The 11,787-nt window shown below is 40.3% G+C and overlaps 1 protein-coding gene across 1 annotated transcript in view; it reads right to left on the bottom strand.

Moving 5' to 3' along the window:
* Positions 1-432: 432 nt before the first annotated feature.
* Positions 433-11,787, bottom strand: part of WIPI2 (WD repeat domain, phosphoinositide interacting 2) — a 15,997-nt gene continuing 4,642 nt past the window's right edge. The window contains exons 2-11 of the mRNA XM_019473988.1: positions 11,393-11,562; positions 10,026-10,122; positions 9,336-9,433; positions 8,787-8,879; positions 7,913-7,983; positions 6,886-6,993; positions 5,958-6,122; positions 4,853-4,960; positions 3,535-3,665; positions 433-2,726 (exon numbers count right to left, since the gene is read on the bottom strand). Of these exons, the coding sequence (XP_019329533.1) occupies positions 2,614-2,726; positions 3,535-3,665; positions 4,853-4,960; positions 5,958-6,122; positions 6,886-6,993; positions 7,913-7,983; positions 8,787-8,879; positions 9,336-9,433; positions 10,026-10,071 (933 nt within the window). The 5' untranslated portion in view covers positions 10,072-10,122; positions 11,393-11,562 and the 3' untranslated portion in view covers positions 433-2,613. The remainder of the gene's footprint in view (positions 2,727-3,534; positions 3,666-4,852; positions 4,961-5,957; positions 6,123-6,885; positions 6,994-7,912; positions 7,984-8,786; positions 8,880-9,335; positions 9,434-10,025; positions 10,123-11,392; positions 11,563-11,787) is intronic.

The raw sequence follows: 11,787 nt of genomic DNA, 5'->3' as shown, positions 1-11,787 counted from the left end.
TGCTCCACGCTGGTCACTAACCCCACAATATTAATACTTTTGCTCTCTAAAAAGATTTTCCCAGTTACAACAACAACAACAACAACAACAACAACAACGAGATAGATACTTTAACTGGCTTCCAGCTTCTGCTTAAGAGTGAACCAAGCAGGGCACAGCGATTCAACAGTCAGTCTGCGGCTCAGGAGTAGGAGCATACTACAGCATATGGAAGACACACATACAGTGAATATAGGATCTCTAACTCACCTGTGGAAGGTAAGGTACAAAAGTTAAAGGGGTAAAATTAGTACAATAAATGTTGTCCGTTTTTAGCAATGAGTTAGTAATTACCTTAAGGGGTATATCTTACTATGTAACATGGCCTTTGTTACACTCAAGAGTTGTAAAACTTGTGTGCTTAGCAGCCCTGTGTTGCTTATGCATGTTTACTGCTAACTCTACTTGGGGAGTCTACACCAAGCCTCCAAGTACGTTATCAGGAATGTTACCAGCTTTAGTCTGGAGCGAGCAGACATCTGACAGCTCCTGGGCGGTTCAGTTTGCCAGCAAAGCTCACTGAGCTTATATTTACTTCAAGACTTGTATTTTACTCTGCAGTTACGAGCTCCACAGCAAAGCTGATAGCACTCGCAGTAAAAAAAGTAATTCCAGACCATAGAATTTAGTTGTCAGCCAGAGCTTAAAGTCAAGAGACTAAGCGAGATTTCAGCATGGCTCAGCGGTTTGATTTGAATGTGCCGGGTTCTGGAGAGGACACCACTCCAGCCAACTACTCAGGACAGTCAAAGGTTTTCAGTGAATAAACAAGCCTGATCCCTTCTCTTCCACGTGTGCACGTGGAAGAACATCTTCCACATACACGGACTAACAGCAGCCTCACTGATACAGGCAGCTCTCTTGGCAGGGGCTACCACCATCTTCTGCACTTTTAGAGGAAGGGGAAGCCCACCTGCCCACACAGGGCTTTGGGGAAAAAGACCACTGCCTGCTATTGCTTGAGAGAAGACTTGTTAACAGCACCAAATCCTAAGAGCACATCACTGTCTAGCTGTGGTAGGGAGTTCACACGTAGCTGGAGTACTCAGCTTCTGTCCTTCTCTCAAGATCTGCAATTTCCTTGTCTGTTTTTATTTTTATTCCTTTGCAAGCAGTCAGTAAGGGAAGCAACCCACATTGCTACACAAAAGGCAAAGCAGGCTCATTTTGGCAAAGGAAAGTAATACTCACCAAGTACTTTGCTAATCACTTGCTCACTAACTGTTATCCAAGACTTAAGAGAAGGCACGTTACAACCCTAAAAATAGCCTGCAGCACTGCTCAGCCTTGGAAAGCCCTAGCCAGGGTCAGGGCAGTTAAGGATTTATTCCAAAACTGCCAAAGAGACAACCAGTCCTTGGAGTGTATCACAAGAGGTACTCTGATGAAAGGGGAAATAAAAAAAATTAAAAAAAAAGCAAAGCACTGTTATCCAGCAGAAGAGAACCCAGAAGAAAATTAATCTTTCAAAATCATTTATATTTACATCAGTATCTAGGAAAAAAAGTCATGAACCTTCACTATTAGAGCAGTACACTCAGCCCCAGACAGAAGAGAAGCAAGAATTGAGAGCTATGCCTTCTAGCTGAAAGTCTTAAGGCTGTTTAAAGAGTGGGGCTGCCATACTCTACAGGGACTTCCATCCAGCCTGACAGAATCCTTGCTTTGGATAATTTAAAAAAGTATAAAAAAAGGTTATTGCTACTCTGCCAAGGAAATAAGACAATCTACAGGAGAGAAAGAAAGTGCATTCCAAGTCTTCCCTAAAAAAACCCCACAAGCTCATCAGCCACTAGGGGCTATAGACACCCAAGTACTAAAAGGTGTACAAACAAGAGACTCCAGCAATTCCTCCTTCCTTCTAGCTTTCTTCCTGCAGCAATTCCTTTTCTTCCCTATAAAGGCACTTTCTATATTCTATATCCTTATGCAGGGAAACACTTCCAGTTTTCCATCCCAACAAACAGAACAGTCCCACAAATACACAACATTCAGAAGGAATTTTAATTAACAAAATGGTCCAGGAAAGGGGAGGGAGAACCCAAAAAAACCAGGCCATTGCATTTGAAAGGTTGCATGTCAGTCACTAGGTATGCCTGCAAGCCCATGCACAGGAAACCATTTGGACCTTTGTCAGTGCAGAACTAGTTTCAGCTTCCAGAACCACTTCTCTACTCCTTCCTTATATAAGCTAAATATTATATACATATATAAAAAAAATACAAACTTGGGTTTGTTATAAAGTGGCTTCTCTCTCTCTCCCCCTCCTATGCTTGCTTGGCACATGAACGCATGCAAAGCTAGTAGGCTCTGAGGGCTGCACAAACAGCAGGTTTTGGCAACAAAAAAAACCCCACAGCTAAAATAGATAAGCAAGATTAAAAGCCACTGAATTGAAAACCATATATTTTTCCAATTGTATAGAATTAGAACTACAGCTACGACTTAAAACTGTAAGAGTCTGTCATCCTCTCTCCCAACTCATGTCAAAGTTCATAGCAGCATAACACGAGATTCCTCAAGAAACATCAAGCCAGTGTTCTCTGCTTCAGGAGTGAGTTCACAGGTCAAAGTTTAGTCTGTTCGAAGGATCATGGGAGGATGCTCACTGTCTTCGTCCAATCTAAGTGAGTTGGTTTCATCTTCCAGGCAAACTCCACCCACGGCACCCAGGTCATCCGTATAGGCTGGAGAGAAAGGAACAAGTAATTGGGGGGTCAGCAGCACAAACTAAGGCTTGGATCCAAAGCGGATGATTAGAGCTGAAGTACCAGACATTACTTGCAACAGTTTCACTGCCACCTTATTTTTGCTTTTATCATGACCGTGTTTCTCCAAGCCAAGAGCAGTTTATGATCAAAATTAAACTACTCTGCATGTGCTCAATGCGTACTTGTGCTTTGGGCAGGCTGATGTTTTTCTTAATCTCCACCTGTGCATTACAGCTGCAACTGCAGACTGTCCTTCCTCTGCAGTTGAAGCACTGACCTGAGTGCCATACAAAGATGGTAGAAGCTCCACTCGGAGAGCTGCAGCATTAACCAAATTCTCATCCTCTCAATTTAACAGAGCAGCAAATCAGGCTAAAAGCTCACTGTTCCCATAAAGGAATGATAGGAGCACTTATCAACCTTGTTAAAAAAAGAGGGGGGGGGCTATAATTCAGATGCTTTGCATGAGGTCTGGGTGCAGAACTCCTGTATGAAATAATTGTGTTAGGGCATCTCAAGAACTATTTGGCAAGTGCTGCAACTACCACTACAGTAATCAACCACAATTTGAGACAAAGTTCTACTCAAAGTAGCAAAGATGAGCGATCCGTCTATAGGAGGCTACTGTACACCACAAGTGCTCTTTTCCTACTGCTCACCAATGCTCCACATCACACCCGCAGTTATGAAAAGCTCAGCGTTGAAGCAGACGTGCTCACGCAGCCATCTAGAATGAAGCAATACGCAGAGGTGCTCTCTGCCCCATTTCCAGCCTTCTCCTTACCATGCCTTGTGGGTGAGGAAGGCACATATGTACCTTTAGTCACAGCGGCACTGTATGTCTGCGCTACCAACGGCCGGTCATGGGATGCAGACTCCAGAATTTCGTTGGCTGGCTCCATACTGCCATCGAGCCTACCAAGCAGAGAGAGGTTAGCTGGAGAGGTGATCTACCTGGGCATAATACAGCTTTAGTTGACAGTTACAGAAGAGTATCTCATTAGACGTGCAAGAATAATACATATACACATGCAACAGGAGGAACTTGGTCCCTCCATTCCAGAGTACTGTCAAGAAGGCATCTGAGAACACTTCATATTTAACACTGAAGACGCATCAGCGATGTGCTTGCCTGACATGGCATCAGAATCTAAATCCTAGCAGCTGATGCTACAAAAAAAAGACTCAAAACAAGAGCACATGATTAAGAGACATAACCATTCCAATCAGCAATGTTACAGATTGTCTCTTGAGCTCTGTCCACAACAGAAGCAGTTGCTTCATACATATACTAGAAAACCAGAAAACCCTCTAGTGAAGGTATTAGAGCATTTCAGAGATTAAGAACTTGATAAAAACTTCCCTCTGAGATTTCACTCCATCTACAAGTGAAACCAGAGGTCATACCTTAAAACGTTCAGATAAAGGTATGATTTTTGACCAGTATTATAGATTGACCAAAGTTGCAAACCTGAATTATCATCGTGAGTTATTGGCTTTAATTCTATGATTGATCACATAAGTAATCCAACTATATTACCCTAGCTTTTCCTGCCAAACCTTATTAAAAACCGCCTTGTCACATTTTCCTTAAGTGTTCTACAATACTGCTACAGAACATTAGTTGGCTGATCTATATGCAAGGAAGTTTAATAAGGACACCGGCAGAGAGAATACAGAAAATTTCGTAGGCCAGATTCCCCTCTGTGAAGTCAGAGTAACATCTCTTTCATCTCTGTAACTGCTTCATTTATTGATGAAGAGGATGGTGTCAGACGTTTCAAGTTCTTGTTTAAGTAACTCAACTCAAACTGCCAAGTAAGAGGAAACAGAATCATACAGCTAACAGCGATTGATCCTTCACTGCAATCATACAGTGTTAAGTTTCTGCTGGTAAAGCGGTGCTTAGTGTAGAAGATACTAGGAAGGAAGGCGCAGGGGGATTCTGAAGTTACTCATTCGTGTCAGAGGTATGGAAAAAGATTAGTTTAAAGAAATGAGCTGTTCTAAGTTAAACCTTTGCAGAACAGAACTAAGTTTAAGAATAAACTGAATTTTGTGAAAAAATAAAATACAACAGTCCTCAGCTAATGTGGACTTACTTGTGCTGCTTCATTAGTGTGCACTCTCCTCCTTCTTGAGGGTCTAGGTTGTACATGTAGAGATATCCATCAGCAGCTCCCACCAATAAACGAGGGATCTTCTGGATTCTAGAAAGGTTTAGGGGAGAGCAACAGATTAATAAGAACTTCAGTTTCGTATCAGCACACTCTCCTCCCCTTCCATGATTTTAAGCCATTATTTTCCACACTCTTGATTCTAGACAGGGAACATTGTTAACAGTTAGACAGAGCACCTAGGAAAGAACTGTGCGTAAAAAAAAAAAGGCACAACCACATTTTGGGGCTAATGGGATGCCATAGGAATCAAGCAACTTATATATAACACAGTAAAACAGATTCAGAAGTTACCATCCTGTTATCAAGCTTTGTGCAACTCCAGAGACATATTCTAACAGGAAATATTTACTTATTTCAGAAATGTTACAAGGCTTAATTATTGCTTAAAGGGTGCTTTGAGATCAGAGAAGTGAGAGTACAGACATGAAGTCAATTTAGCATAAAAACTGTAAAACCCCCACAACTAAGTTTACTACCGCCCAGCTTATTGCTTTGGTAGCCGTGCCAAACAGGACCTGCCTTTGGCGAAGACAGAATAAAGATTAGATTTACTCCTCAAAATGAACTTTAACAAATGCTATGCTGTTTTAGAGACAAGAATAATATGAACTTGCTTTCAAAGACTTCTTTAACGGTTAGTCTAGATTGCCTAATTTTGCAATTCACTAACATAACATACAGTAACACTCCCCCAGCACTAATGGAAGCAAATGCCATAAGCCCATGGGTCCGTTCTCAACATTCTTCTTTCAAAATTAAAAGACATCTTTAAACAACACTTAAAAATAGTCTGTTCTCATCCAAATATTATGCCTTTCCCTCCTCCCCTCACAGGGCTGTGAGGTGTTAGCTCTAACACATTGCTCTTAAACTGGAAGAGGCTTTGAAGTGATTACAGGTGATCCATTGCTCCACGTACTACCCGCTCCGCTGGAGATGAGGTTATGTTCTACAGTGTCAGCCTCTCCATAGCCCAACATGGCAACCCAGAGAGGTGGTGAATGCAGGCTCAATTTTTTTTACTCACGTGGCAAGTGCACAGATGTTTTTGTGCCCACAGAACGGCAGGCGGACTGTAGCAAAGGCTCTACCCTGGTTGAACATTTCTGTTACTTGAGAGGGCAGATAGCTTGTTGAGGCCATCAGCACTTTTCCAAAGTAACCTGTCCAGGTTGTAGGCTCTTCCTGAGGTCTACAAGTCAGAAGAAAAAAAGTGACCAACTTTGCCTTCACATTAGAGAGAAAGGTGTGTAAACACTTTGAAACATCTTTTTATTTTTAAAGATATTAAGCAGCTATTTGTTTCTCTTCAGAAATAACTAACACCCTTGAGAACTCTAATGCACTCCGTTTATGCTACAGGGCACAATGTGTCCTACAATACCCTCAGCCTATTATTTAAGCATGTTTGATTGTAAACTGATACTTCTGCTTATAAAACTGCATTTCATAAGGTTCATTATACAAGCGCAAGATCTACTGGAAAGTGCTACATTTCAAGATTTTATTCACCTGTTTATCACTAAGCAAATCATTGTTTCCAACAACTTCCACAGAAATGTAAGACTGTCCTCTCAAATCATAAATAGGAACGTTTTACAGCTTAGTGCCTTTTAAAGCCCTATAGGCAGATAGAAGGCATTGCTGAGATAGTTCTTCCCATATGGATGTCAGAAGAGGTGAAACACAAATGTAACTGAAAAGGTTAAAATGGCTCCACATTCCTCTGCCAAGGATGGCCAATTTCTCTTCGGCAGAAATACCTTTTCTATTCACTGCGAGAACAGTATGCAGCTCAGCTACAGTTGCCGATTCATACGTGACTTCTTATGCCCTTTACTTTACAGAAACGTTCAAAAGAAGTCTGTCCACGCTTTGGAGAACTCATCCTGTTGAGAATAATCAATTTGAAAGCCTTTTCCTTGAAAAAAATCTAAGGCACCTCTGAAACCTACTTTTCTTTCACAGTCTCAAGTTTGAAGATATGCACCGTCTCTGTGTTACTGGATGCAGACAGAAACATGCCATCCATGCTGAAAGCCAACGAACAGATGCTCACGCACCTAGGGGAAAAAAGAGAAAGGAAAAACAATGAAGCATTATTTTTGACATTCTAGTACCGTACCAATTGGTGTAAGAAGAAAGCTAGTGTTAACTAACTCATGGGAATTGACTTAAATGAAAATATTACTTCTCCATTTTGGTAGGTAGGAGTCTTTCTGCACATTCACCATAGGAGCTCCATAACGATCACATGAGCTGTACTGTGAGAGCTGGGAGGAACGGTGGCTGCACGGTAGACTCACCTGCTGCTCTTCTCCTGTCAGTGATTGCAGGTGACTCGCAAAGTATTTGGCTTAATTAATAATTAAGCAGATTTCTCAGTCACCACTGCTTCGCAAATAAGAAAAAAAGAACATTTCCATAATAAGCATTCTGCATTCTCTGACACCTGCCTAAAGCACTTCAAGAACAAGATCCCCATTAATGATGTTCAACTCTGATGTATACCAGATATGGGGGTCAATTAGTAACAATCTGAACTCAGTCTCACCTCTGTATAAAGTACAGTACAACTAGAGTTACTCCTACCACAAATCATAGTACCATTTCACAATGGCTATCAATGATCAAAGCACTAGAAGGATTTAGAAGAGAGTGAGAATATTAGATGTACTGCCTCCAATTGCCACAAGAATACAATATATCTTACAAAAGGTGACCCACTTAAAACAAGTTCCCTCACCAATAAATTTTTAAAAGGCAAGAGGGAGTACGATTCTGACAGGATTGATTTGTAGAATAGTCAAGTCCAAAGGAATGAAATTGGAAGACATTCAAGCTGAAACTGTTACAAGCGTACAGGCAGGGATGAATGAAGATGAAAACAGGCAAAAATCAGGATGCCAGCTCAATTGCAGAACATACTGGAGATCTACCATAAGGAATGAGCTTCAGATAATTAGCCCAGTTGAACTTTACCTCTTCACTCCCCTTCGGAATTCAAAGAGTTTCTGTCCCTCTGGAATGGAAAACACTCTTATTACTGTCCCCTGTAAAGGAAAAAAAAAATTTTTTTCATTTCAAGTTCGTTCATTGTGTATTAGCTCTAGTGAGCAGAGTACAACTACAAGCAGCAAACCACTTTGCTGTTAACTTATTGCCGTTGATGCACACCACATACTAGCATGAAGTATTTATGGAGCTTGTTCGTAGGATGTGTTTGAAGAGTAGAGAAACAACAAGAGGTGGGAGCTACTAATGTAGAGAACAAGCTATGCATCAAGAACAGCCCTTCTTATCATATTTGATCATGAAAATGACCACACTAGACAAGTACCACAAGTACAGTCACCTGGATGTCTTTGTGCCTTTATCAGATGCCATCAGTCACACCTTTATATTCTAAGCTTATTACTCAAAGAGCAGAGGCTTCAGACTTTCCAATGTATACAATTTAGATGGACAATTTGTCATTGTGTGCCAAAGACTGGCAAGACACTTCTCTCTATTCTGACTTTAACTGTCTTGTTTTCATTAGGAAGACAGGCTCAAAACAAGACAACTAATTTCTAATAAGTATCCTGCACTAAAGGGAGAAACACTTAGAGGATTGCCCTGATTACAGCCAGATTAAAATGTGTTTATTTAAATAACCTTATTACCCAACATTTCACAGCATGGAAATTGTGTCCAATATCATTAACGGTTCTTAACTTAGATTTGCCATTATAACTGTAAGCCTTCTTTTTTTGGCACTTGCGCATGGAATTGTGCACATTTAAACTTACTTAAAATGCTTAGAAACAAATTTCATTTTTATCACTCTCGGCAAGTCAATAAAAAGCCACCTTACCTTTTCTGATGCAGTGGCAAGTTTAGTACCACTTGCATCAAATGCCAAAGCAGCCAAGGGACTATCATGAGCTGGGATCATATTAGCAGCTCTCTGCAGGAGTGAATCAATAAAATATAACCTTAGTACAGTACAGGTTAAAAGCTACACGTTTGCAGCTTAAGACTGCATATTTAAGAGCATTCGAGGCAAATATGGGTCTTACTTTATGGACAACAGCTTCAATATTTGTTTCAGTAACTGCTAAGTAGAAGTACATAAAATTATCACATTAGCACATGCATAGAGACTACAAGCAGTAGAAGGATACTTAAAAGACAATTCAAACAGAAATTACTTTGCTCCACTGATTTGCCCAACTCTACTCATCAAATCTAATATTAGCGTCTGTATCTTCTTTGCTGACGTTCTGTGAAGCCTAGCTGTTAGAGATACTGCAAACTGACACAGAAGAACCTGAGTGTCTAGTAATTCCTCTCTGAGCAAGTTAAAGTCATTTCCAAAGACTGCATCTTTAGAAGTGGAAACAGCATTCACAAAGATCCTTACCAGATTGATGGTGTCAAAGACTTGTACTTCTCCAATGGTTGCACTTCCTGGATAGGCCAGGTAGCAGTTATCATTGTTTATTGATAAAGCACACAACCCTAGAAGGGATGCAGAAACAGAATTAGAAAGAGGCAAATTCCAAGACTTATGCAGCAAAACTCTGTAATATTCAAACACAGAATCAGAAAGATAACTCAAGTTATCCTTGCAAGGTATGAACAGAAACAGAACAAGGATGAGTAATCTCAGAGTCAACCTGCAACATATTCAACTATTTAGCATAAGTTAAATATAAAGTAGAAAAGGAACAATACCAACAGAGCTACAACAACCGATTAAGCAGTAGAATTTCCCATGTCTGCCATGACTCCTAAAGCATTAACCTGACAAAGCCTTTAGCTATACCAAGTGCTGGCAAAATGCAGTTTGTATCTCTACTACTTCTTTCTAACATTTCAACACACCCGCTCTAGGAGACTAAAATACTGGGAAGATGCAGTTTAAGGCAGAGTCTGCTATTTGTTCTCAAAAACCTCACCTGGATTAAATGGGTAGGCTTTAAGACAACACTCATGTATTTAACTGTTACTTTTATTTGCAAGTAGAATTAACATTTCCATGTAGGAAGCGTCATACATTGACACAGAATACACTTTTCAGAGTTATGCTAGCTTCTAACAACATACTTACCTGCAGGATTGGGAGGTGTCTCCCTGATTGTATGTAATACCTTCATGTCTCGTATGTTGTGTATATAAAGAGACTCTTCCAGACATACTATCAGCCTCTAGACATGGGAAAGAGGACAAAATGCTGATATCAAACTGGAGTTTATATTAATCTATCAATCCTAAAAAGAATTATATCCAAAAATGCAGTAGGTACTTTCCAATAGAGAAAAGGTGGTACCCACCTGATGGGAAGAAATAAGTCTGACAGAAGATACACAAGATACACAAGCTATACCTCTTGACAAGGCTTCAACAGTGCAATACTACACTCGGTCACTTGAACTGACCAGTGCACTTGACTTCTCTCAACCATGCTAGTGCAAGTGACTTACACTACTAGTTTAAGTCAGCAAGCCAGAAGCCTTCATTTAAAGCTATTTAATTCTTACTCTGTACCTGCCCTTATGTATTCCGCACCCCCTCTCCCCCAAAGAGGCCAATTCACATGTGGAAATAATTTTCTGCTTTGGCGAAAGAGAAAAAAACATACAAGACTTTTTTTTAACCATTTATAGAGACTATTACTCATAATCATTTGTGAGGGGCTTTTTTTTTTTTTTAAACTTTAAGTCCTTCAACATCTCATTTACACTTTCGTAGACTACATCTGGATGACTAACAAGATGTTACTCATCTAATGCTACCTCACTATGCCAGAAATCAAATTAGCCACTGTTCCCCTTATGATTTTAAACAGGAATCCATCTTCCCACACCTGATTTTTTTGGGGGCAGGGACGGACACTAAGAAGATTTTCTCCTTCAGATACCATTCTCTCTACTTTGAATGAACTGGTTGAAGACAGAAGTCTGTATTGGCAGAAGAGCCTACTAATGATTTAGTAATACAGCAAACTATGTTTCCAGGTACTTAACTGAAAAAAAAAAATAATCACTGAACTGGTGAAATTTTTAATTTTTTTTTTTAAAGAATTCAGCAAACTGTATTTAAAAACATAAGAAGTGAATAGATAACAAAGTTTAGGCCTGAACAGAAACTGTCAGTTTCACATATTTTCACATTTAGGATCACAGGATGATTCACACTGGGAGGGACCTCAGGAGTTCTCTAGTCCAACCTCCTACTCAAAGCATGCCCAGCTTACTCAAGGCATTTTCCTAAGTAAATACATAAAGAGAGAAACAAAAATACTTAACCAAATACAAGTACTGAGATGCCATACAGAAGCTACAGTTGGAAAAGTACGAGTTAATTTCAAACAGCAATTCTGTCACCAAAGGAAGAGACATCAATCAGCAGAGGAAGTGCCAGAATAAGATCCACAACCCCTTCCCGTGTTTTCACCTAGTCAAAATTATTACTCACCTGTCTATTGAGTTTGACAGCCAAGATGGTGTTGGAGTAACTGTAGTTGCAAATCTCTGTCCCCTTCTTAAAGTGACAAACTTTCAGCTTGCGTGGAGCTTTAAGGCTAACTATGGCCACCAGACTACTGGAGAACAGCCTCTCCACAATGCACACATCTTCTGTGTCAGCTGAGGAATCACAGTAAACGAGGGAAAAATACAGAGGGAGATTTCAGGGAAGAAGAATGATGCACATCAACAGGAAATACTGTCTAAGAAAGTACAAACTACCACCACAAACATTCTGCCACGACAGCTCAGAGTCAAGGTGGGATGCAGGACAGGTTTTTAAAGCAGAAGATCTACCCAGTAAATGCTGATTTACAGAGATCTCCCCCCCCCCCCCCCACGTGC

This window comes from Aptenodytes forsteri, unplaced genomic scaffold, assembly GCF_000699145.1.
Source record: "Aptenodytes forsteri isolate BGI_AS27 unplaced genomic scaffold, ASM69914v1 Scaffold55, whole genome shotgun sequence".
NCBI classification, from domain to species: Eukaryota; Metazoa; Chordata; class Aves; order Sphenisciformes; family Spheniscidae; genus Aptenodytes; species Aptenodytes forsteri.
Note: the sequence above shows the minus strand (reverse complement) of the source record. Positions and strands in the feature narration are given on the sequence as shown.